The sequence below is a fragment of the Cyprinodon variegatus genome, unplaced genomic scaffold (assembly GCF_000732505.1).
Source record: "Cyprinodon variegatus isolate N-32 unplaced genomic scaffold, C_variegatus-1.0 Scaffold401, whole genome shotgun sequence".
Classification (NCBI taxonomy): Eukaryota; Metazoa; Chordata; class Actinopteri; order Cyprinodontiformes; family Cyprinodontidae; genus Cyprinodon; species Cyprinodon variegatus.
The window spans coordinates 488,340-515,489 of NW_015150854.1; the positions used below are offsets into that span (position 1 = coordinate 488,340).

The 27,150-nt window shown below is 38.4% G+C and overlaps 1 protein-coding gene across 5 annotated transcripts in view; it reads right to left on the reverse strand.

The window, feature by feature from the left end:
- LOC107092952 (TBC1 domain family member 4-like) overlaps positions 1 to 27,150 on the reverse strand; it is a 45,860-nt gene that overhangs the window by 11,635 nt on the left and 7,075 nt on the right. Inside the window, exons 2-17 of one of the 5 annotated variants that reach the window (XM_015387684.1) lie at positions 22,665 to 22,793; positions 22,357 to 22,582; positions 20,540 to 20,784; positions 17,849 to 17,938; positions 17,460 to 17,564; positions 17,249 to 17,381; positions 17,066 to 17,157; positions 16,796 to 16,906; positions 13,829 to 13,951; positions 13,347 to 13,403; positions 9,366 to 9,580; positions 8,870 to 9,013; positions 5,515 to 5,672; positions 3,688 to 3,900; positions 502 to 666; positions 259 to 417 (exon numbers count right to left, since the gene is read on the reverse strand). In XM_015387684.1, the coding sequence (XP_015243170.1) occupies positions 259 to 417; positions 502 to 666; positions 3,688 to 3,900; positions 5,515 to 5,672; positions 8,870 to 9,013; positions 9,366 to 9,580; positions 13,347 to 13,403; positions 13,829 to 13,951; positions 16,796 to 16,906; positions 17,066 to 17,157; positions 17,249 to 17,381; positions 17,460 to 17,564; positions 17,849 to 17,938; positions 20,540 to 20,784; positions 22,357 to 22,582; positions 22,665 to 22,793 (2,365 nt within the window). Of the gene's footprint in view, positions 1 to 258; positions 418 to 501; positions 667 to 3,687; positions 3,901 to 5,514; positions 5,673 to 8,869; positions 9,014 to 9,365; positions 9,584 to 13,346; positions 13,404 to 13,828; positions 13,952 to 16,795; positions 16,907 to 17,065; positions 17,158 to 17,248; positions 17,382 to 17,459; positions 17,565 to 17,848; positions 17,939 to 20,539; positions 20,785 to 22,356; positions 22,583 to 22,664; positions 22,794 to 27,150 lie in introns of all 5 variants that reach the window. The other 4 variants (XM_015387683.1, XM_015387682.1, XM_015387686.1 and 1 more) reach the window with 4 other exon arrangements.

Sequence of the window (27,150 nt, forward strand, 5' to 3'; positions counted from 1 at the left end):
TACATAGCAGCTAGTGATGATTTATCTGTGTAAAATTGTTACCTTGTTTTAACAATGTTTATGTCAAAGACAATGCATTTATTCACATGGCAAGGTGTACGATCAACACAAGTATCAGATCGTTACAGATATTTGCCAGTATGTTGTTACTGGATCAGGAAAAAACAAATGGGTGCATCTTTACTTCCCATTTTGTTGTTTCTAATCCTAATAGGCCTGTGTGGTAAAACAGAGACCACGTTAGGTGAGCATGCCCACCTAAGTCCACCAGAATGGCATGCTGCTGTGCGGTGAGCTGCTTGAGCAGGTCGTAGTAGGGGGTGTCTGGGGCTTGCTGACGATGGGGGAGTCTGTGCTGCAGCCGATACTGATGGGAAAGGAGAAACCAGACCTCTCCTCGTCTACTCTTTGGCACTCCTGCAGAAAAAAAAAGGATCAAGAATAAGTTGGGGAACATTTAGTCAGTAAAATCATGCTTTGATCATTAAACATCCCTCCTACCTTGGCAGATTGCTCTGTATATGTCCTCCTTATCCTGAGGGTTTGTGGTTCTGCCTGGAGCTGTCAGCTTTTTCTCCCAGAGTGCCTGAGCTTCCTGGGAGCAGGGGCACACTTCCTGGTAGTTGAGCTTCAGTTTGCGGATGTGCAGCTCATCTCGGCTCGCTTCAGTTCGATTAGAAACACAGAAACAGATAAGAAAACAAACTAAACAATGTTTGCTGACGTAAAACTAGAGAAGACATAAATAGGGCTGTACTTTAAACAAATAAAACCAGGAGGAACCCGTCATATAGACCATGAACCCTTCAACTGAGATGGAAAAACAAGACACAAAAGCCACTATAATAACAACCAGTGAAAAATAGTATTATCCTAAAGAACTGACCATACAGATGAGAGGGTCGAAAAGATAAAAAAAAATACCAGACACCATGAAGATAGTTGTCCCTTAACATGCAAAAAAAAAAGAAAAAAAAAAAAAGGAAGTTAACAACTCTTGGAGCTCGCCACCAACATCATGCAGAACCTCTACCCTGATCCCAAAGGCTTTTACTATATTGCTTACCTTCTACAGAAAACAGTTTTTCAGCGTAAGGTCCTCAGACCAGCATTGACGTCAAAATATTAGACAAACAAAAAGAGAAGTGTTGGTGTTGGACATACAGGGAGTAGATCGCATTTATATAGTAAATACGACTAGATGTTATTTTATTTTATTGTTACTATGTGAAAATCTGCTGCTACACTGCAATTTCCCAGGATACATTAAGTCTATCTGTCTATCAATCAAAGTAATGTTAATGCTGTCCTGTATAGAAGGGGAGCAGGTCTGACATTATTAGGAATAAATGATGTAAAAAAAAAAAAAAGAAAACAATCAGGCCTCTAGGGGTTGGTGATTTCAGAGTTCATAATCCTAAGAAGACTTTTAGTGTTTATATGAAGCAATATCAATCAAAAAGAAAGAAAAAATCTGATTAAAACTCTTTCCATGAACCCAGACAACGCGATCTCAAGAAGCTTTGCTGACAGAAAATAAGGGCTATGAAGTTGCAAGTGGCATCAAGTTTTTAGAAAAGTATGGATGTCAAACATAAAATCATTACAATATTGAAGGTCATTAAAGGTATCATCAATACCAGTTTAGTGCGTTTTTTTATTATGTAATAAGCAGAAGTCTATATTTAAATCATCTTTCTTTCAAAACAATTTTCATTTGACCATTTAAGGTATAAAAGTACCGTCCCATTCTCTTTATAAGGAAGTAAATCATTTAGAAGGTCATCTTTTTGAAAACAATTGTTTAATGCCACAACTACAAAACAGAAAGGCTCAACCTTAAATGGTCATTGACATGTCAGAAGCACATATTGTGACTATATTGCATTTTTAATGGGTAGCTAAGTGTTTTTCTTATCAAAATAGATGTGTCACCATTTGTTAGCATAAAGTTAGTGTTTTACTACTGTAACTGTGCAGAACTCTATACAACAGATGACACATTCTTTTCACTAAAGAGAAAAAAAGGTTTTAGTCTTTGAAACATGATTGGCCACTGAATAAGTGGAAAGCTAGGGAGTTGACTTCAAGGGAAAATAAGAAGCTCATGTCATGAGCTTTATGAATACTTGTGTGAGTGAAGCAAAATTCCAGTGTCTTAATAACAGCTTTCCTTTAATTTCACTACAGGGGCTCAGTGAGCAGAACAATTACTGACTGAGTGTGACCTTCAGCTGCTTTCATTCACACTTAGTCTGTCTTTCACGATCATTGTTCTACTTCTGTGTTCTAGTGACAGAAATAGGGGAAATTAGAGTCTACCCTACCAGAACTTTTTGTCACGGGAAGCCACCTGCTGTCGTGATGAATTAGTGGCTGTAAAAGTGACACCATGTTAGATCTTCAAAATATTTCACTGTTTCTACTGACTTCCATCTCATTGCATTAGGATGCCATACAGTCATATTTAATCAACTAGAAAAATCTTTTTACTAAGCCCAAATTTCTACTCTAAAATGTTTTTTGGTTTTTATCTATTGGCCGATCAAATATTTTAAATTTTAATGTCAGTCTTTTAATAGCTGTAAGCTGAATATGTTCATAATTAACAAACATAAAAGGCTGGAAAATGTCAGTCTGTGTGTGATGAATCTATATAATATGCTTCAATGAAATTAATTATTTAGAGGCCACTGTGAAAAATAGGGGAGTGGCAGCCCAGTGGTTAGGGCATTGCGCTTGGAATCCATGTTGGAATCAGGTTTTCATTTCAAGCCCCACTCCCACAGTCTGCCACTATGGGTCCCTGAGCAAGACCCTTAACCCCACACTGCTCCCCGGGAGCCGCACAACAGTAGACCACTGCTACCCAAGGGGATGAGTTAAATGCAGAGAGTTCACTTCAGTGCGCTGTACTTGTGACAGTGGAGCGATAAAAAAACCTGGTAAATATTATCCCAATATAACATCATGACTTCAAGCTTTTTACATATTTTGTTTCATTTTGGTTGTGAAAATTAACATAGAGTATCAAGATTTTTATATTAAAGATTGTAAAAAAGAAATTAATAAAAAAAAAAAAATGTACGCCTTAATTTTTCTCTTTAGAGTAGAGTTTTTTTACACTTCATGGGGGGGCACAACCCCCTGGATCATGGAGGTACTGCAGGAGGGGTGGTGATTTATGATTCATTTTGTTTCAAGATAAATAAATCAGGCATTTAAACATCAGTAATACGTATTGATTAAGCTATAACAAAAACCTATACGTTATCTTTAGACATGTTTTTAATTAAAGCCTCATAACTGTGGAGATTCCTGATTTGCTTTGTTGAACATATTCAGGCAGAAATTAGCTCTGGTCTTCAGCACCTCAGCTCCAATCAGATGTTAATACTTTGTCAGCACCTTTTAAGTTGTTAAAAACATGTTGTGATAATGCCAGGTATGTTTTTTTTTCAAACAGGCATCTCAAAAGTGGACAAAAATTGAACTGCATGTCATGGAGCTTTCTGTAACATAAACTGGTAAATAGGGTTAAATCTAACACTGAGGAAAATACAAAGCGTACTTCCTGTTATGGAAAGTATGAGGACACCATGAGCGTCATGTGTCCTTCATGTGACCAGAAAAGAATGTGCTCCAGGCTTAAAATGCCCCTTCTGCTGCAGGGAAGTACTGACTCACCTTCTAACCTCTGATTCTCCTTCTCCATGCGCAGCAGGAGGATCTGCTGGTGGATTGCGGTTTTCCAGAGAGCCCTATAATCGGCTCCTGTCCTTTTGGGCTGCTTATCAGACAGCTGATGCGATGCCGGGGATAAAAGGCGCCTCAAAGGGTCCAGGCTGGGGTCCGAGGCACGAGGCGAAAGAGGCAGCAGCTCCGTGGCATCGGAGTCATCTAAAAAGCATAAAAGCAGGTGAAAAAACCTGAATATGTGTTAAAAATACACAATGCTTTTACAATACAATAACAAATAAGATTTATTAGCAGCGTTGAGCCAAAAGTATTGCAAAGAGTTGAGTTCCATGCAGCTGCTTTTCTTTTAGGATTTGGTGTCGAAAGCAGTTTCTGCAGAAAAGCACCTGCTTTAAACAAAAAATGCAGGAAAAGATTATTCACCCCTTTCCCCAAATAAGACACGACAAAACCAGTGGCTTAGCAATGGAACAAAAGGGGAAGCACTTTTTTCCACTGTTAAGCAACTAAATTAATATCAGACGGCGTAAACATCATTAACATAACAGTTGGACTACATGAAAAAGCAGAGGGTCGTGGCATCTGGATTGTTCTTTAAAAATGAGTCAACTGCATAAACATCATTAGACACACGCCCAGTTTCCCCAAGCCCCAAAGGTAATTTATTGACATCAGGTTTCAATCCTTAACTAAACAATAAACTCTCCTCCCTCTGAGTTTTTGCTCAGAGCCAATGAACTTTCATAGAGTCCATCGACACATATCAGCTTCCAGAGAGTTTCACTTTTGTCTCATTATCCACCTGCATTGTTGACCTAGATGTGTTATTTTGACAAATCCTAGATAGACACACGTGTTCTTTTTGGTCACAGGGTTTTTTTTTTTCTTTAAAGATCCCCCATGGATTACATTGTTAAACAATGTATTTCTGACTAATCATGAACTCAAACTAGTAAGGCCTGTATTTACTTAAAGCTTTTTTGGTTATTTTGTTTCCTCCTGGATGTGTCCCCAATGCACTCTTGGGCTGTGTCTGAATGTCCGCTCTCATCCCCTTATGGGGTGACACCATTATATATGAGTGTCCGAACATCTAGTGGATGAAAAAGTAGTGAACTTAAAATTAGTTTGCTTCCATGGAAGAAAATAATCCCCAGAATGCTTTGCAAGAGCTCTCCTTGCAAAGCATCATGGGATTTGCTTTTTGGGGCAGGACATATAACCAGAGTAAAGCTGGTAAGACTTTGGTAATCACATTTAACTTGCAAAAAAATATATATATATATATTTTTTTTTTTTTTTCACACAAAGACAGATTAATATGAACAAATATTTGTGTCCATTAGTGTCCAAATAGTGTCCATTACAAAATAAAATAAGCAGTTGAAAACTACTTTTTGAATTTACAGTCCCAGATAGTGAATTTGTTTGATGTAGACAAAATGGATGATCAAAGAAAATACATATATTCCAATTAAAAACAGGAGATAAATTATTTAAAATATTTGCAGGCACGTTTTTACATAACAGCCTAACAATTGGAGCATTTTTTAATTATATTTACCAAACCTGTGACAAAAACTTACAGTGATGAATTTGCACAAAATTTCAAATCATCACATCTCTAGCTGTATTTAAATAACAAAAAGGTTTTAGTTTCCACTATCCTTCTGCATACAGTAAGCATGCAGAATATATAAAAAAAAAATCAATCCACTTAGGATTTCATAAACAGTTTTCTCCTGAGCTCTAGCAGATCATGTGCTGCACACAATGGCTCCCTGTAGAAGCCCTTGATAGATTATGTTACCACACCTGTGTCCTGCATAGATGCAGATGGCTTGGGCATGGGTGAGGCGACCCGCAGGAAGATCTTCTGTCTCCAGGAGACCCTGCGTGGGGTCAGAGGGAGACCTCCGCTCAGAGAGTCATTGCTGCAGCTCGACAGCGTCCTTTTCCTGCCTTCTCCATTGCTAGAAGAGACGACAGATGTGTCAGAGACACCTGATAAAGGGGTCCGGCATCACATTACACCGACTCTTTTTAAGTGCTCTAATAATGGCAGACACAAACACTCTGAAAACCAAAGCACAACAGGAGAACTCATTCAAATTTCTGGGCAGTTAAAAAAAAATGGCAAAGCTGAACCTTTAGGATGTTCAGAAAACCAACAGCCATTCACCTTTTAATTGTCTCTGTGTTAATGAAGCAGTAGTAAACAGAACAAACATTCGCCACGGCTGAGGAACATGCACACCTTCACTGTCTTCCTGAAACAGAAGCTGATCATCAGTGAAGAAAAAGAGCATCTCTTTTAAACCTGATGTTCTCAGCCTTGCTGTAGTTTTAGCCAAAAATAATCGCATGCAAAATCTTTTAAGAACTCGCCTCTCTCAGACCATACAATCAACATATTCATAAGAAATCAGTTTGTTGGTAGATTTTAATAAAATCTGCTATTTTTTGGCGATCTGATTCAGAGATTTTTATTTAAAAAGAGGATAATGTCCAACATCACACTCTTTGACTCATTGTTCAAACTCCTCTAACATCACTTTTAATGTGTGGATTCCAACACAACTTATTTGTGCTGAAAAGGCATCTACAGGCATTTATTGACATGCTCAATAATCAGAAAACAACAACTATAATTAGAACGTCACACAAGTAAGTTTACTTACCCCTAGTACTATTGAGCCTTTGACAAATTATTCTGACTTTGATTCCACCTATTTCCTCCATAATGCATAATGATGCCACTACCGTGCTCCCCCATGGTATGTTTTCTATATTTTAGATCCGTCCTTGCTAAGCTAAGGTGCAGACTACTAAGGAGATATACGAAGGTATTAACAAAATAAAACTGTAAACATTTTAAAAATATTAAATTTTAAAATCTAGTTTCTACAGTATATGGATTTTTGCACATGGGGAACAGTTTCATTTAAATTATTTAAATAAAAAGCAGCTTTCCATATTTGCCAAGATGACTTATATCAAATTAATGTTTCAATGGCTTGAAAATAAGATAAATACATTTATTTTGTGTGAAGATTATGGAAACAATTCAAACACCTGAAGCAAAAAGTGATTTTCTGGCATTTCCATTTTCAGCCCATTAAATAATTATGTCCGCCTATGGCTGATAGTCACAAAAAGCTTGCTCAGCACACAAAAGCCTGTCTGACCATGTGAGCAGTGGGAAACAGGAAGTGACCTTGGTTCAAGACTAGTGTCATTAAAGCAGAGATCGGGCACCAACTGGTGCTTCACAAATTACTCCTTAAAATTCCTCCCTTGATTTATGTTCCTTTTTCACCTCTAAAAGGCAGCATCTAAAAAAAAACCTCAGCTGCAGAAAGGATCTCAAAACACCAGAAAGAAATCCTGACAATGAAGATGTTCTATGGAGCATTTTTCAAATGAAGGCTTCTGAACGCGCTCCGTAATGAAGAAACTCTGAAATTCAAGAAGTAACAGCAGATACCAGGGCTACCACTGGAGTCTGGCTGCTAGGAGAGAAAACGACACCTTCTGAGGAAGTAATACAGCACAATGATCTGCTCCGCTGCATCTCATTCATAATGGAAATGTTAACCTTTACTTTCTGCCATTCAGACCCCATAAGGAGACACAACAGACTCTCAGACACGGTTTGTCCTGTTTTTATCAATAAGCCAAACACAGACATCGATTAGCTAAAGGTTTCCAAAAACCCTGAGAATAAATAGAATAAAAACAAAGGAGGTTAACTCCGTCTCTTTCTTATCAATTTGCTCTTTGACAGCAACAGCAATTACTGCATGGCTGTAAAGTGGAAGAAACCGATTCATGGCTCTTCAAAATCCATTTTTATAGAATAATAAAAACCAGAAAGAATGTGATGTTGATGGGCTTTTTACTCTCATACCCCATAAAAAACTCCCAAATAATCGGCCTCAAAAGGTCAACTTATCATTAGGTGGAATTCACCTGTTAATGTCAGTATGAATACAGCTGCTTGATAGAGAACAATTATGAAAAATACCACCGTCAAGATCGAGGAGCGCCATGGAATTTGGAGAATACAAATTGAGCAAGATGTTGAAAGAAAAGTAAGGTCATAAAAGATCAAGATCTCAGTGAGCCTTTTAGTATGAGCAGATTACAGCTGCAAAACTAAAACAAGACAAGGACGTCAATTTAACTGACAGGTCAGCAAGGAAAGGGCTAATTAATGGGGTCACCAAGGAGCCAATGGAGAGGCAGATATCCATGCTGAAGGAGAGAGAATCTGCTGATATGACAATTATTCGTTATGCATCCATGAGTTTGACCTTTTTGGAACAAAGGCCTGAAGAAATCCATTGACTAAAGACACTCATAAAAAGTCCAGCTTGCCAAATGAAAGAAATTAGAAGAAAGTTCTTCTGTTGAATAAGAAGCACTTTGAACTTTTGGACCTACTAGTAGAACGCCTTGTTTGTTTTTGAGCAAATCGTGATGACAACCTGTTGGAAGCTGTTAAAGACGTGAGACAGCCATGAAGATTCATCTTTAGACAGACACTCTAATCACAGGCAGAGCCTCGGCGGCCATGTTTAGATCAAGTCATGTTAGGAGAATTGGCAGATTTCTCTGTCATCATTGCAGAGAAATCAACCACGGAGTTTACAACAAGGTATGCTTTTTCTTTCACTTCAAGAATCAGCTACTTTGCATTGGTCTGTTCCACAGAACCCCAATTAAAAAAAGCCTGAAAAGGTCATATTAATATGCTGTCATGCGTAAAAGGATGAAATGTAGTAAATAATGTCTGTTTCTCCCAGTGAAACACAGGAAGTTTGTCGTGCAAAAGCATAAAATGTTCATGCAAATAAAAGAGAACTGTGCATCAGTTTCTCTGTCTAAAGGGGAAGAAGACAGGTCCGGCTGCAAAGCTAACAGGGAAAGAAAAGTCTGGAAATCCTGGAAAGATTTTGTGAATATTTAAAAAAAAAAAAAAGAGGGAAGAAAGAACGTGGAAAGCATAGATGCGAGTTATAGAAATTCCACAGCCAACATGGTTTATGGCTCCTGCCATCCCAGCAGGATGGCAACAGGTCAGCTGTTCCCTTCCCACAGATGTCACCTCCATTATCAGCCGTCTGTCTACGCAAAGGGGGGGCAGGTCCGAGCTCCCCCGGCTCACCTCTTGAAGCTCCCACTGTCTGCCAGGGAGCCCAGCGAGCCCTGGTAAAAGCTTTTCAGGAAAGTTGGAGCAGAGAAGGTGGAGGGGAGGCTGAAGGAGGACTCGCTCTCTGAAACGCTGCGTGTCCTCGTCACAGCCACGTGACTAGGAGGGCCGAACATGAAATGGCCACAAATGAAAAAAAAAAAAAAAAAGAATAAACATTACATAAAGGAAAGCACAACATCGGGGGAATACATGTGGGTCCAAAACACTGACAGGAAACCTGTGATGCTATTGTTTAAGAGGACAGCTGGGGGGAAGAGAGGTTTCAGAGTGATCAAAGTGTTGCTAATAGATTACAAAGTGTGCGCTGAAATCAAATGCTTAAATAAATAGTTGTTAAATAACTTGAGGACTAAAATGTTAGAAAATCTTTGGTCACATGATTGTAATGTGTTTTCTATAGTGTAAAGAAAAGGATGCAAAGACTGCCCGACTATTTCAGTCATTTTACCTGGTCTGCAGCAGCTCTGGGTTAACAGAGTGCTGTCTGCGAAGAGGAGCCTGTTTGCTCTGGTTGGCAGGCTGGCTCTCGAAGGAGATCCGCTTCCTCACCGGCGGGTGGCTGAAGGTGTAAGCGCGCCGACGGAACTGAGGTCCAAATTCCTGCTCGTCGTCCGGGAAGGCGGGAGGCGAACCTGGAGGGGAGTGACCAGGAGACTCTTCATCCTGCTGGAGAGGACAAAGAGTGGAAGAGAGAGGCTGAATGTTGCTACATATTTACCACATTCAGGTCCAGGATGCTCGGACTTAAACCTGTCAAACAAGCCAGCATTTTGGAAATAAAATCACAAACAGCCATAAAAACACACAAAGGTTCCAAATCTGCACCTACCTACTTCCTCATAGTAAAATTGACTCCACGCTTAACTTCTCTACTCGCCACTATTGGACTTTGTGCCTCATGCCTGCTGGTACAACTCCCACATCTATTGTATTCTAATGGATGATGTCCTATGACTGGCAGCATCGCTCACTATTGGTGGGGAGGACCTCAGTGGAAGCAACTCAGCATGAAAAGCCTCCAATCTGCTCCTCTGCTGCTTTCAGAGACCTCCCTCCTAACTTCTGTCAGCATACTGGACGTACATGTACAGTGACATTTGTGCTGCTTGTTTCCATCATTGTACTACTTTAATTTCTGTCTGGAGTAGAACTGCAGAACAAACTGAAGCTGTGAGCACTTTGCCTTTGCTGCATGTCAGACTCTGTGTCATTCTTTCCTATGCTGAGGCTAAAAGACAATACCAGACAGACTCAAGTCAGCTGAAGCTTTACTGGACATCCTGAGAGGGGCTTCCTGCTTACTCATACATCATATCCTGAGAGTGGTGGGGGGGTCCCACAAAGCATGTGATGCATAGATTGTCAACAAAAGCTGTTTTTTCTAACCGCTTTTTATTGTACAAAGTTGAGAAAGCACCCCAACTGCAGGATTTAAGTACTATCAATCTGACTGATGGATAGGAGCCAAAACAATAATCTGCAGCTGCTGACTGATTTCAGAGAGTAGAAGATATACAACATTAATAAAAGATGGACAGAAGAATCCTCAACCTGGCAGCTCTGGGTTTGAGTAAATCTGACATGATGGGTTTGAAGCTAGAAGCATTTTGATGGATCTGAAGTAGAGGCTAGACAGATATCTTTCAGATTCTCCTGAGCAATTTTCTGCATATTTTTAAGAATCATTTTCCTTCGGGGAACAACTCCCCTAAGGCAGCACGGCTGTAGTGAAACATAAATAGTGTGATATGACTCTGCTGTACTGCTGCCTGTTTCTTTTCCAATCAGAACAACATTTCTATCACTCTCCCAGATCTTTTTGGTTTAATCTTAGATCCAATTCACTGGGCAATAAAAGGGCAGCAGAAGTGCAGGTGTCTCAGCCACCAGATATGTTTTTGGTAAATAGAGCTTCAGTGATAGGCAGATGAAATTTCAGTGCTTTTTCAAAAAAAATGCACCTAAACAGTCTTTTGCAATTGGAGATCATATCCATGGATATTCGCAGCATGGCAGCAACCGTGTTGCATGCTAAAGTTGATCAACAGGCTAAACAGCTCAGAAACCCCTCTAGACACTGATGGAACGTTTCCCTAAAACCTAACAGCTGCTAAATTTTTTACCTACAATCAATTTAAGCAAAAGTATTAATTCATAATACAAATTTTTTTATGCATCGTTGTGCATGCATCATTAAATGTAAGGGTATAAAGACCCTTTTCTCATAACTACTCCTTTGTTTTCAATGACAGAAACCAACTTTTATTTTTCTGTGTTCTTCCTCACATTTTTCTAGATTTTACTTTTATTGAAACTCAAATGTGACCTGAAGAGAAGAGTTTTAAAAAGTGTTCATAAATAGGCTGGGCTTTAGTTCTGCTAAACCCAGGACCTACTTCATTTGAATTCTAACTTTATCGTCACCTACTGGCTGGATTTAGGTACTGTTTGTTATTGTTTTAGTATCTCGGAAAACAGCTACCAGTGGTGCCAAACCTTTTGCCATGAGAAACACTAATTCTTTCTAGTTCAAAAATTTCTATGGCATATTTTCCGATCATTATTAATATCTAATAACTGATTAGCAACAGACTAGATACTGAGTATTTCTATAAATAAAAGCAGTCCAATGTTCACAGAAACACATCCAGTAAGCATGACTAAACCTTCATGAAAGAAAAGCATACAAAAACATTAAAAGCTAGGCTAACAACTTTGTTCTAAAGATGAAATGTTTAAATTGTGCCAGACATTTTTAAATATAAGGGAACATTTTAATCGTTCTGCACTTTATCAGGAAAATCTCACACGAAAGTCTGTATTTCAATCATTATTGAGGGTCACATAAAAACCTACCAAATGCTGCAAATGGTTCAAGGGCCACACTTTGGACACCCTGAACTGAGACTGTAACCTGGCAGCAGCCAGGCTGAAAAGTGTAGAACTGAGTTGAGTTCTACGTTATCAATCTGGGATGGCTGCCGTTCAGTCTGTCTATGAAAAAGAGGGTTATTCAGTGCAATATTTAGAGCTGATTCAGTGACATGCCAGCTAGTACCCGCCTTCCATAATGCGCTTTCAAATCAGGACTTTGCCATCATTGTCACCCAGCTTCACAGCAGAAAAACCCAGCTTAATGGATGCAGCAACTTGGTCGTCCATGAGAGCTACCAACAGAGACACGATGATCACAATACTGAGTGTTCTCACAACTAGTGGCGTAAGCTGATAAATTAAACTTTTTCCAAATCCTGTCAGAAGAAAAGCACATACATCTTTCCCCATCTACAAATGCACAACGTGCTTCTCTTTACTCCTTTTTTAAATGAAAAATTGTTGCTATTTTTGCTAAAACCAAGTCAATTGCAGTATCAACAGGTGGGTCCTCCAGCATAGCTATGTTTGTAATGCCCCGGCAAGGCCCTTCTGTCTGTCTTCATTTCTACATGTCGCCCCCCAAAAAAAACACTGCTGGCTCATCATTGGTCCGACCCGCTGGTGGTTACGAGACGGACGTTTTAGCTGTTATGAGACTGAAAACTCAGATCTGGCGCCGCACAAGGTTACTGAGACTCTGATTCATCCTAAAATGAAGATATAAGTTTAAAAAATATTAACCTAGAGTACTGTAATAAAATCTGCCAACTATACCTTAATGTTCCCATTCTGTATTGTCTAGATCTACAGTGTCACTCATGTGTAAATCAACATCATGAAAATGATAAAGTATATTTTTTAAAAACTGGCTGACACTGTACTTGTGTAGCTGCCACTTGCTTTCACTGTTACTCTCTTGATTTCAGTTCAAACTTTCTGTGATCTTAGCTGTAACTTATCTAAATAATGAATTCATAAAGAAGCATGCAGTGATGTTAATCAGATCTTCTAACATGTATCTGCTCATCTAACTAAATATATCTAAAATATCTATATCATAGTAATAGGTTAGATTTGAGCAGAGGTTGTTGCAGTAGTCACCACCTTATTGTAATTTATAAATGTTGTAGAAAGCATATGCAAAACCAACAAAATGCTTGGAACATCATGCTGATAAACACGCGAGGAGACTTAATTTCATTCTCACTTCACATTCTGCACAACAGTGGAAAAATTCAACCACTTGTTATGAGTGGTTCACTGACACCTCTGTGAACGGACTCCCTGCAGCACAGTTTGGCCTCTTGGCAAGCGCCATTTAATCTTAAAATCATGTGGAAACAGTTCAGAGCAAATTCCTGTCTCCATGTGAAAGAAGCCCCAGTGGCAGCATGCAATGACTGGAGAAAGAGAGGAAATCTATTATTCTGCTCTGATGCTCATGGCAGAGGTGGAATATAATAGGGTTTAAATAAGCCGGTGGGTAAAAGTGAGAGAATTCCCAGGATAAAGCTCTGGGAATTCTCATGTTTCCTTTTTCAAGGACACTTACTCTTTCGAAACTGCTAACGCTTCCCATGCTTCCCAGGCGGCCCCGCATTCTGCTTCCCTGGTGACAGATAGAGATAAAATGTGAAACATAATGCAAAAAGATACAATTATTAAAAAAAAAAAAAACAGGATAATAAACAAGATACAGAGAGGGGAGATGTTTTCAGATTTTATAGGATTCAGTGTAATTGTTCAGCTAGGTGTCAGAGATAATAACAGATGGCAGCAGAGACTCTCTGAATGCCTGGATCCCTTCACTGAGGAATTATTGTGTTGTCTCCCTGGCAGATATGGGTCAATCCAAATCCTCTGGATGAGTACGACACTGAAACAGCTACAAACACAAAGACCGAGCTGGGTGGGGGAAGGCCAAAAAAAGATCCATAGCTTGGGGCTGTATTCATTCAGGTGGAGGACAAATGAAGACAAAATACTGAAACAAAGCAGGAACGTAATAAGGTAAAAAATAAAAATCTGTCCTACCCTGGCGAAGATGTTTTCAAGAGAGTTGGTGAGGGATGTGCGTGCTTTGTTCTTGAGGATATCTAGTTTGAATCGACTGCCGGTGGCTGCGCCATCTCCTGTAGCTGCGCTATTGGTTGCATTCTGTAATTAAAAACATAATCAGAGAGATCATCATTTAGAAGAAGGCTAGAAAAGCATCAGGCATGGGTAAAACTAGAAGACACAGGCTTTAAGGGCTGGTTTTAAGAACAATAGCAGCTGGAGAGATCATATTTATCACGCAAAGATTTTAAAACTGATAAATTAAATATTTTCAACAAAAACTTCTGCTTAAAGATAAGGGGACTTCACACTGATTCTTATAGCTCTTTTTTTTTTTTTTTTTACCATAATGACAGCTATTCTAACCGCCCATTTATTTTCACAATTATAAGTACTTTTAACGGTAAGCCAGGGTCAGGACTTTAAAACGTGGATAATCTGATGGTTGTAAAAAGCAGAAGCACTTTCTGGTTTTAAGGCACACAGCAGTAGAAAGGCATTGTTTCAAAGTCATTGTAAAATTCCATTTAATAAACACTGACAGACTGACAGAGCAGGGTTTTCTCTAACCCAATGGAGTAAAGAGTGCTGCTGCTCCACCCTCATCTGTTGCTGGAAGCTGTCAGTAAGCTGTGTATAACAACCATGAGTGGATTTAACCTGAACTTTTCCCAAAGAAAAAAAAACTGTTTGGAAAACTTTCCACAAGTAAAAAAAGAAAAACAGACTTGTTTTTTTCTGGAACTCTTCCCACCTCACCTTTTTCTTTAAAGTAAAAGAAACATAGCAACAAGCTATCAGTGTGTTTTTTCACTGCAGAGACTCTCTTCTAAGAACCAGATTAGTTTTCTGGGGCCATTATTCCTTCTTTAACCCCATTAAAATCTAACTTGGCATCAAAGAAACTTACCCAATAAACAGGACAGGTAATGCTTTTCCATTTACCAACAAGTTTAGAGAGCGACAAATAGCTATTCAGTTTGTAGAACAGTTTTTATTGCATCTAAACTCATCTTCAGTTCATGTATTCCGTTCAGTTAAAATGCAATAATTTTTATATCACCTACACTGGTGCACAACCACTCATGGAGGTAAAGGAACTACATTTTTTTTTCAGATTTCTGTGCCCAAGAAATGTTAGGCAGAAAAGGTAGCTGTCTGCCATTGGAAACGTTAAATCCTCTTTAACAACCTAAATAATTTTCTAAAACTTCTTTAGAAGGGAGACAATTATTCGCATTAATAGAGATTCATCAGTTAAATAAATAATTTGCTAATCAAATTCAATTGTTACATGGCATAATGGTCCACATCCCCCTTAAATGTCAATGTATAAAGAATAACCTACTTATAGCAAAAATGTAGGACATAAATTAACATTTTAACCATTTCCATTACATTTAAAAAGGACAATAATTTTTTTCCAAAATGTCCTTTAATTTATTAATATTGATTTACTAAAAGTATCTTTTTTTTCTTCAAAAATGGAAAAAATAACAGATTAAATCGATTACTAAAATAGTCGATACCTGTAATCCTAACCTTTTTATAGTCTATGAAAGGAAAAATAATTTTGTGACTCTATTAAGTGTTATCCAGCCACAGGAGTTTGCTCAGCTATCTTTGTTTATTAGGTGTCATAATCTATCTTGTTTTGTGTGAGAAAAAAAGACTCAAACATGGATCACAGGCAGAAGATATAGTTTACAATATAAAAAAAGTGCAATTAAATGTCACTAGATCACAGTTGATCCCTTTTTCTAATTACTTATATTAAGAACGGATTAAACTATAAGCCGACATTTCAAGTTTCAGTAAGGAATCCTGATTTGATATGCAGGTCTAGTTTCATTATCTCAATATTTTTTATCCTGAACCCAATTCAATACCATTTATAATATTGGACTGAAAACACTAAAAATACCAAAAGGAGAAAATGAATAACCATGATAAAAAACTAAATGAAGCTAAATTCAGTCCTATGCCTTTTTTTGTTTTAACACCAAGATGTTTCAGGGGCAATAATAATGAGGATAATTAATCAGAATGTTGCTTAAATGCTATTAATGTTAAATTATTAAACTTAAGATGTATGAAGATGAAATTCCTTAAAATTGTTAAAGCGATATTAAAGAAAATAAATATTCTTAAAGTAAATTGTTAGATTAAATCTAAGTGCCCCAGCTACCTAATTAAGGTGAAGATATTCTTGATGACATATTTATTATTTCTTCTATTTGTTTAAATTTAGAAAAAGGGGAGATTTTTGTATATAAGAGTTAAAGGTCTAATGGAGGATTTTTGCAAATTTTTCAAAAAGACCCGCCCTCTCCACTTAAAAAAAATTGCACATGCACAACCATGTACCTGCTCCCGAGAGGGGACGCCTTTTAAAGGAGAAGGAGCCTATTTTTCCTTGTGCACGTTCTGCTTAAAAGTTGCTGTTCTCATAGCTCATACAAGCTTACTTCCCAAAAAAACTCTGGTCTTGTTTCTCTCTTCTGAGCCCTTTCTTTTCTTCTCATACACATCATAGACACTTTTTCTCTTACGACCCTCGGTCATTTTCAAAGAACCGCGGTGAGAAAGGTGAGCTTCAATGACTGACTGAAACCGTAGCTCACCACAGATATATGCCTGAAAGTGCGCATGTGCAGAAAAAGATAGCTAACAGGGGATGAGCACGTACTGTAGGACGGCCTTACAGAAAAAAAAACAAAAAAACACCGGAATGATTGAAAATTAGGAGGACCACTTATTTAGATAATCCACCTGGAAAAAGAAGATTCTCCCCTATACCTTTAATGTTCATTGGAAACCATTAATCCAACTTCCAATCTTCAGCAAAGTTAAACAAAGATGAAGTATTTAAATCACAGATTCACAAGCTTTAACCACATCAGCATAACAGTTTTTAGATCCTCTTCAGAGGGAAGCATATACCTGAGGGGCTTCTCCGATATGAAGATGGGATTTCTGTTTGCTTTCGCAGAGTTGCCTTAGATACATAATCGCCAACTCATTCTCCTCTTGGTCAGAGGCAGGCTTCAGTCTCTGGAGAAACAAACTCTCAAATACTTTAAAGGAAAACAACTGGGGGAAAGTCTGCTTCAAGGCCAGTAAAACAACTTTGAAATCCTGAACATCTCTTAGCAAACATTCAACTTAAACTGTTAATGTGTTACTTGGAGTAAGAGGAGAAAGCGTGCTTACTTGAACTCGCTCAAAAATCTCTGCCTGCTCATTATCAGTTAACTGGGAGAGGTATTTCTGGATGGCCAGCTTGGCTCTGGGTGGGTAAAGACCTGCAAAAAAAAACAACAAACTCTTAGAAACTGACCATGCATCAGTATATCGAAGAGTTGTTGCATGTGCTGCTCCAATCATGTGGCTTACCCTCAATCCTCTCGCAGAGCTTGTGCAGGTCGTGCATGGGGCATGCTTCACAGAGCTGCACTGGAGTCTTATTGCTTTGTAAGGCTGCAGCGGTGGAGAAGGCCTGCTTCAGGGTCAGCATCACCTCATCAACCTGATAAAGAAAAAGAAACAACCTCTTCCCCTCTTGCTCTTTGCCATTATTTTCACTTACAGCGTTCATGTAACTCACCAAGGACTCGCTGGCACACTGGAAGACGTAGCACATGTACTGACCCGGACCGGACTCTGATTGGTCCCGGCAGATGAATCCGAAATGGTCGGTCTGCTTTACACCCTGTGACGACAAAGACAGAACAGGAAGATGCTCAATGCAACCATGCTCACTCAGCTGCAGCAAATCCAAGCCGTGTCCTATTTTATCAGGAAATTACCAAAACCACAAGGCAGTCCATTAGCTTTCATAATAACAGTCTTTTTCAATGCATTCAAAAGCATTACGTATGAATAAAAGAGCACATTTCCACTGTGCTGCACAAAGTTACTCTGGGCTAAACCAGGAGCTGAAGCAAAAAACTAAAAGCTTTACTGGGTAAACAGAGAAAATAAGAAAGAACCAACCTGACAGCAGGATGAGATATCTTTGAAGTTCTTCTCCAGCACCACTGTTTTACTATCCGGACTGATCAGGTTCACTTCAAACCGTCCAACCTGTCACACACAAAACTATCATATTAGGGCTCCAAATAACAATTATTTTGCAAATCTGTCATTTTTTTTTTCTTTTAATCGATTATTAATCGGATAGGCAAAGGTTCCTTAACTGAAACTAAAGCTTTTTCACTTGAGGAGTTCTAGATAGAGCATATTGACAAATGAAAAATCTTTATCATCTTAAATGCAAAATGTTCATATATATATTTTTTCAAATTTAATATAATTACTGCTCTAAGTTGAATTCTCTGTCAGCTAAAGTCATGTTTTAAAGTCTCTATACTCCAGTTACAATAAATCAATTACTAAATCAGTTGACAATTATTTCAATAATCGATTAATCATGATTAATCTAATTAACTGTTTCAGCCCGACATCATATACATACAGATCCTTTTAAATCTCTTACAACCCAAATTATGCTACTTTCAACTAGGTTCTGCTTAGCTACAAACTCTGCAGCAAATAAGCAGCCGTTATAATCGATGAACACATTAACATCTCCTGCGCATGGTGGCCCAGGCAGCAGTTCAATGGCAGTTAACCGGCAAATTTGCCCCAATTCTGTTTTTTCCAGATTTCAGAGCGCAGCAGAAATACAGAAAACATATCCAGATTTTTAGAAAATTCACTTTAGGAGGTTAGATTTACTGAAAGACTTCACCATATAGGTCTATACGAGAAAAAAAAAATTATATATATATATATATATATATATATATATATATATATATATATATATATATATATACAAACACTCAGTGTACTCCTGCATTGGGGAGTGGTGGCCAAGTGGTTACAGCAATGAGCTTGTTCTCTGAGAAGGTTGCAATTAGCCGGTTCAATCCCCAAAGCCTGCACTCTGTGTCCCTGAGCAAGACCCTTAACCCCTGATTGCTCCCCAGGTGCCGAACAGTGGCAGCCCACTGCTCCCCAAGGGGATGGGTTAAGATTCAGAAGTGAAGTTCTCTATTGTGAGATCAATGATGTTCAATTTATTTATTTAAGAATATAACAACAGAAAGCATCCAGATTGTGAAAATGGAAAAGTAAAGCAGTTTTAACCCTTTTAAAGCAGGAGGGTTTTTTTATCCTACTTCCACGTTTCTCTGGGCTTTGCAATGTAGCCGAGCACGGCGGCGCTGGATGCAGCAGGAATTAACTGTCTAGTTTATTACAGGTACTTGCATCCCCTTTTACCCATTTTCCAACAACTATTTTAACCCCAACTTTAGTGCATCTTAGAATGGTTTAAATTACTAGAGCAACAAAAACCTTTGCTTTAATGTAAACTGAAATGTAAAAATAAAATAATTTTTATCTGTTGTCTTTAATTCCTTCCTACTTTATGGATCCAGCTTTTGTTGCTATTTCCTTGGTTTAAGTCCCCAACAGTTACAGCTCTTGCTCATTCTATTGCAAATCAGTTATGCTTAGTCAGATGGGATGGAGAGCTTCTCTCACCATCGGCTTTGATCTAAGCCTGGACTTCGAAAGGTTAATCCTGTCACATGAATGCACTGTGGTGGGAAGCATTGCTGCTCTGACCGCATGTCTACAGCTGTGGATCCTACTGGAGGGCAAACCTCATACCTTTAACAACTTAGAACAGGTTTTATTTCATGATTTCTCTGTATTATATAAACTGTTAAAGTAATGCGTCACCATATCATAATGCTGCCATCATCATTTCCAATGTAGGGGATATGCGATATTAGTTTAACACTGCACAAAGTTTTTTGCATGCATCCAGATGACTTAAGCAATCGGTTTGGACAGATTCCTCCACCTGAGCTGTGGCTCTCTGAAACTCCTTAAGAATCCCAATGTGCCTCTATGCTTCTTCTTCAATGAATTATCTCTTCAGTTGGGCGGCCATGGTTTGTCAATCCATCACTTATGTTACTTTCTCTCTATTTACGGAAGACAGCTTGAGCAGAGCTCTGGGACAATGTGACATATTAAAGCCAGCGGTATTGATCATTAACGTCAACCTATTTTATTATTTATATTTATAAGGTCATGCAAAAATCTCTTATAATCCCAGTATTATGTGATACTAACTTGTTCCTCATCCGCTCTAACTCTAAATCAAGGCCGACAACCAGCCTGCAAAAGATTTTTCCAATTATTGACTGCCATGTGGAGTATCATATTGAACGTTGTGCTCTAGTTTTTAAAATTAGCCTCATGAGGAAATGGGCACGGTGTTTGAGGAATGGCAGCTGGTACGTGCTGCAGCCCACATGTTTTTAATAGAGAGGCCTGGAGTTTACACAGGAGAAAAAACTTTATGACAGCAGTTAAAGCATCCAACTCCACCAGGAGACATGTTACAGAGTACACAAAGCAAGTCTGTGCATCACACCTGCCAGGCGTGTGCATGTTAAAATGATTTGCAGTACTGTGAGAGTTCACTGCCTGAATGCAGGGGGGTATGAAGCAGTGAAACAGTAAAGAACTAGATTACTCCAGATCGAGCAGGTGCTACCAGTAACATACATCTTTCGTCTTTTTTGCAGAAATTGATTCTTAGACAGATATTTAGTGAATAGATTTAAATATTCAAAGGGACATGTCTTTCATGGTTTCCTTTACCTGGAACAGCATAGTTCGGTTTTTATCAGAATCAGATGGCTGCACGTTGTTGGGCGCACTTGCGTGTCTGCGGCGCGTGGGACCCATGATGACGCCTTCCCCCGGCTTCCTCTGCAGACTCCCGGCCAGGCTGCTGCAGCGCGTGCGGAACTCCTGAGGCTCCTCAAACCCAGAGTCCTCCAGGATGCACTCAGGAAAGGCTCCCCGCAGACTGCTCTGACTGGCACTGCTGGACGCACATTTACCTGGACCAGGAAAGGAAAAACTTCAGGTGTCTTATTACGGTACTTAGATTAAGGATTATTTTTTTGCCTTCAGCCATTATGGATAAGTGTTTCTGCTGTATGTAAATAATGTCTTGATTCCCAAGTAATCAGACAGGTTTCTCTGTATCATCCAGTTTAAACATGTTTCCTTTTTGTTATGGCATCAATCCCTGCTTAGGGATAGATTCTTAAGGAGAATATACCAGAGCTAACCACTGACAGATGGAAGTTTTTTTAAGTGCAACGGTAACTCTGAGAAATTTTCAACTGGAATATTTTCTTAGACTCTCTTTTCTAGCCTCAATAAGATTTTTTAAGAGTGACCTTTTGTTGTGTTTTTACCAGCTCCTGACGATGGTACTCTAGCAGTGTGTCTCAATATACCAGGACGTCAAAAATTCATTGGTTTGCCTTTTCACATATATGAACCAACAGAATCTGGAGAAAACCCATTATTATCAGTAGTGTCCACAGAGATGGACCTCTAGCTGGGATTTAAACCCAAACCTTATTTTTTGAATGTGCTCCTTCTCTATCTTCAGTTAGGGGAGCACGAAGCCTCCCTCCATGGGCTCCTCCACTTACTCCACTCGGCCTGGCTCTATTCTATCCCACCAACTTTAAAACCTTTCAGTTACTACTTCGGCAGAACCGATGCCGCCTTTTTTAAGCCCTTCTCAGCAGTAGGTATGATACTTAAAAGGCAGTAATGGAAATATTTCACAGCTGATAGTGGTGGACAAGAGCCAATGGTTCCTCCAGGGCGTCCTGGGCCTCTTCCGGAGGGAGGTGTGCAGGGCACACTGGAAACAAATTCTCAAACCACCTCATCTGAACCCTCTTGAAGTGGAGGAGCAGTGGCTCTACTCCAAGAGCCCGACCATCAAGAGAGCCCCAATCTCACAATGGTAGGTGAGAGTAGAAACATAGGTGCACCTGTCTCTTCCCATGCAGATTCATTCGCAAATGTCGACTTAAAAGGAAATTATTTCACTGATGAAAATGATTAAATATTTATGCATTTAGATATCAGTCAAAAAATGTAAAAAAAAATCATTTGAAATATAAATTTTTCTTAAATAAGTGCATTTTTTCTTAAATTAAGTTAAGTAACTGAGAAACCTTGCCAATGGAACAAGACAATTTACATATAAAATAAGAAAAATAATTGCATTGTTTCAAGTGCATATTATCTACTTATCTTGTTTTAAGAGTAAAAATCCTTTTTCCATTGGCAAAACTTTTATTTACCTACTCAAAATAAGGGTAATTACACTTAATTTAAGACATTTTTACTTATTTCTAGATTGTGTTTGCAGTGCTTATGTACCAACCTACCAATATTATGTACTGTAAGATAATTGATGTTAAAGTACCGTCTGGTAAAATTATTAAATTTGTGCTCACATAAAGCCAAGATTTTTGGGGGGTTTGATGTGTTTTAAAAGTGGAAAATATATATTTTTTAAGCGTACTGCTTAAAAAATGTGTACTCCCTTATAAAACAAGTGGAAAAGCGGACTCTAGGTTTGCCTGGGGTGTTTTTTTTACCTATCGTCATGTCCTCCAGTCCCAGAGCTTCAGGTTCCTCTGCAGTCCTACTGATGGCAGTAGAGAGTGGGTCTTCTAGAATGATTAAATCCACAGGGACAGTCTCTGTCGACCCTCGCTGTCCGTTAAGAAGCCGCAGGCGCTTCCGTTCAGTCTCGTGCTGGCGAAATTTTTCAACACATTCATCGATGAGGGTTGAGGACGCCTTCTTGTGGCCCACTGTAACCTAGAGATAAAAGGAACATAACAGTCATTTTGTAAAGAGCCTGAAATCAACAAACATAGAGCAATTTTTTTTAGGGAATTACCTTGCCACAGTAAAGCACTTCAAACTTCTGAGAGTTGTAAAAGGCCTCTTCAGCTTCCTGTTTAGGCTTGGTTTCTTCCTTTAGAGCAGATTTGGAAACCTGGCGAATGCTGCTGATTACCTCAGGGACCTATGAGTGAATGCAGTGGAATGAGAGTAAATAATGACTGCAGAGATCTTGAAAAATCAAAAAGGAGCTTCAAACGAAATGGAAATGACAGGAAAATCCGAAGCAGAAAATACAAAGAGATGCAGACAAAACTTCTTCAAGTCACAAAACACGAACTTCAAAGTATTTTACTATGATTGTGCTGCAAAAAATAGTGGATAACTGTAAACTTGGATATGGCAGAGAAACCCAACGTGGCCTTTGAAAGAACACCAAAGGAAATTTTGTTGAGAGTTTCCCATAAGACCGATGAAGAATATAGCAAACATGGGAGCTTAAGGATCTCTGATGAGATGAAACTCAGTCTGAACTTTCTAAGTTACTGCCAAAATCTGTGAGACTAAATCAACAATACAGAAGCTTTGATCATGTCACCACCATAGTCAAACAGGGTAGTGGCAGCATTATGGTACGGGGACAGGAAAGGTAATGGAGAAAAATGCAGGGAAAAATGTTTAAGGGCTGCAAGCGACTTGAGATGGTGGCACAGGAGAAAACCTAAAAAAAACAGTATTCCCTGGATGATCACTGATATATAAAACTGGAAAGTGATGTCAACATACTTGTTTTTCTGAGGAAAAACTGAAGTAAATTCAGTGTCAAACCATGTTTAGTTGACCCTCTGTGATAACTTCACAAATTATTTGCATAACAAATTATATGAGCCAACTTCATGCTGCACAAAAAGCAAGGACAGTAAAAAAAAAACAAAAAAAAAAAACAAGTCCCAAACGAGCAGATAAACCCCTGCAGAAATAGGCAAGGAGCAACGGAAATATCAATACCTCGCCTGACTGGACTGAAGACAAAACAGAGAGCAGGAAGAAACCAGAGACTTGGAGAAGAATCTGAGGAAGAGTCTTTGCTACCAAAGCATTTAGTACATCCTGCTGGCATCCATGCAAGAGGGGCTGCTAATAAAAGCCAGAATATGCAAAACCTGTAAAGTCAGGTACGTTTATAAGCGGTGAATATATTTATTTCACATGATAATAATGAGTATAAAAATACAACCAAAACAGACCAAATATAAAGTTATGGAAACAAGACCTGCATGTTGCATGCAGGTGGCGACAGAAAACAGGAAGCGGATGGTTGGGATTAAAACCACACATCCTGCAAAACACTAACAATGTATTAAGACAACCTGACAATCCTTGGCTTACAGCAAATCACTTGCACCTTTTATACTTCTGCAACAACAAAAACAATAGAGTGAAGGTGTTTTTTATGAGAAGATATTCCAGTGAGAAGTGTGTAATTAATATCCCTATTTTTAAAAGACTTTTAAAGAGCCACTTCTGCTCAGCAGACACCACTGGATCAGTGTCATTTGACAACATTGATCAATCAAAGCATAACTGCCTGCTGAAATGCAGAAGGAAACACAGGTTGGTCAGTTTTAGGTTGTAAGAAACTGGTTTATTATGCATGAGTAAGATGACACACTTGGGCTTTTAAATGATTTATAACCAACCCAAAATAAAAACAGTGAAGTAGCTCATCCCAGGTGAAAGTGATGGACTAAGACAAGTAAAAAGAAATGTTTGTTGTTTTTTTTTTTTTTTGTCCCTTAAAAATCCATTTTGACATAAATAATAACTCAAAGTGGAGCTGATTTAACTTTCACCTATTTCTGCTTAGATTTATCAAAGAATAAGAGCGGAGCTGGGTGTGAACGTGGACTGTCAATATAAACGCCACAGCTTTAGAGGCCAGGAGAAAAGCAAACATCACATGAGCTGATGGACTGCTGAGGGAAAGTCTCGCCTCCCCACAGTCAGCCGTAATCATAAGAGATCATTTACACTGATCCACAGTGTCTAAGTGTGGATCAGCGTAAGGTTCGATTTCTTGTAAAAGCAGAGGTCCACATTTATGTGATCTTTTTTTTTCTGTGTTTTTGCTGCTGTAAACACCAGAATTTCCCCATTGTGGGACAATAAAAGGGATTATCTTTTTTATTCTATTCTACCAGTGAGCCGTCCACTCTGATAGATAAACACTCTCTCCCTTAAACGTTGAAAACAAAAGCTCTTTTTTAAGATATGAGTAACCACAAATGAAAGACAAATATATGTTACTGAACTGTATTCATAATCCAGGATGAATAAACTCCTTTGTGCTTTTAGAGCAAGGGTCAGCGACCTTTACAACCCTGAGATTCTTGCCTTTAATCCCACTGAAGAAAATTCGTTTAGAGCCACAAAACCGACATGGAACAAATTAGCTTATTTCAACAATAAGCTCATTTAAAGTAATGAAAATCTATTTTATTTTATTCATCTTTTTTCTTTTTATGTTTATAAAGATAATCATCAAACTTTTTTATAAATGCAATGAACCCTTTATCTTTAATGGAATGTTACCTTCTGTTTTGGATGTTATGGCAAAACCTAACTAATGACAAAAGAATAGGTGAGACACTATAAGTTCTTAACTTTGTGCAAATGCAAGGTATGCATTTCAAAAGGGATGCTTTGAAGTTGCTGTCTCCTATTACAGAGTGTCATGTGTGTTTTTTTTTAAAAGGCCGTTTGTCTCCAACGTTGGCGACAAAAACAAAGACTACGCTGTTTTTTAGCAGTAGATGTCCTCCTACATCAAGGGCAGACATTCAATCAACAGTTTAAACCAAATGACAAAAATATTCAACTGTAACGAACAAAAAAGATACTATTTTTTATATATTTTTTTTACTCTTAGGACAAAACACTTCGTCATGTCATGATTTATTCAACTACATCTGTTCCCTATTTATCTTTTCTGAATATTTTTATTTCCTTCTGTCTGTTTTTTGTAGTTTATGAAGGTGTGTAAACATTTGTAAGACAGCTCTTGTGTTTATTTAGCCCTGAAAATATGTTGAAAGTTTTTCTCTGTGAGGCCGCAGGCCCTGTCAAACTGCTATGTTTGCAAAGTTAAAAGTCAAGCTTGGTTAGCCCGTTTTATTAACCGCAGCCAGCTTCCAACCTCATGTAGACATCTTTATGTAAAGCTCAATTCACCTTTCACTTTGTTCACAAAGATTCACACTGTTCAGACAAACGGCAACACAGAACCGCCTGTGTTCGTTCAATGGGAAATCTGCTGAGTGGGTTTGAATGTGTATTCTGTCGTATATCGGCTGCTCTGCTCGAGGGAATCATCCTGTTGAATGTTTTAGTGAAACTTCAGCTGTTGCTTCACATCTGACTTCATGGTTGATTCAGTCATTGCAGAAACTCCTAGGCCTGTTGGCTGCAAAACAAATCCAATTCCTCAGGCCTTCACTGCTGTGAAGCGGCATAGCTCGCCATGCTTTCATCAAACCTTGTGCTGTTTGTTAAAGCCACATGTCAGAGACACATTCTTCAAGAAATTTTATGGTTTATTCTGCAATGACTTCACTAATATTTTATGTTGCTGCTTTCAAAACTGAATTGTTCTTCCTGGAGCAGCCCTTCCAGGAAAAGCGCCCTTGATCTGAATAGTCCTCACATCAATTTCAACATTTCCCTGAGGCTTACAGAGTCTCAGTTATAAAGTCTATATTTAGAATATTAGAGTGGCATCATTGTATTAAAATCTTACTGCCATATTGTTATTCAATGTTATGAAAGCATCAGATCTCATCAATCCATATTTTCCTTCTTTACGATGCCCCTCCGCCTCTGTCAGCTGTAGAACATCAGTCACTGACAATCAAAGGCACTTTAAGTCCATAGCATTGATTAAATATGCCATTAATGCGTGCAGAGTATGAATGCATAGCGCTTCAAGGATGATATTCTAAAGTTTTCTTCCAAAAAACCATTTGCAATTGAAATATTGCACATATTGATATTACAATGATGACTTTTAATTGATTCATTGAGCAGCTCCATTAAAATGGCTCCATAGACATTTTTATGTATTTATTACTGTTTTCAAGGCTGCACTTTAAAATATGAAATTGTCTAGAGCTGTTCTAACGAAATTTCTTTTTCTTTACATTTGTGTATACAAAATGACAAAATAAATCTGTCTAAGACTAAGTCTAGACCTCTTACTTCTGATTTAATACCACATTGGCATAACCATCCACATGTTACACCATTTTCCTTTCAGATTTTCTTATAGATTCATAATCCATATGAACTCAACTGTTTTCAAATGAAAGCATCCGACTGGTTCTTAATCATCAATCCTGGTCTCACCAAAACCCATTTTGCACACAGTAGTAGTCTGGTTTATTTTTGAATAATTAAACTACCTAATGTTATATTATTAAAGTGAGATAAAAGGCTGATTAGGTGATATTATCTTCTTACCTAAAGCGTTAAGATTTTATAAGGAA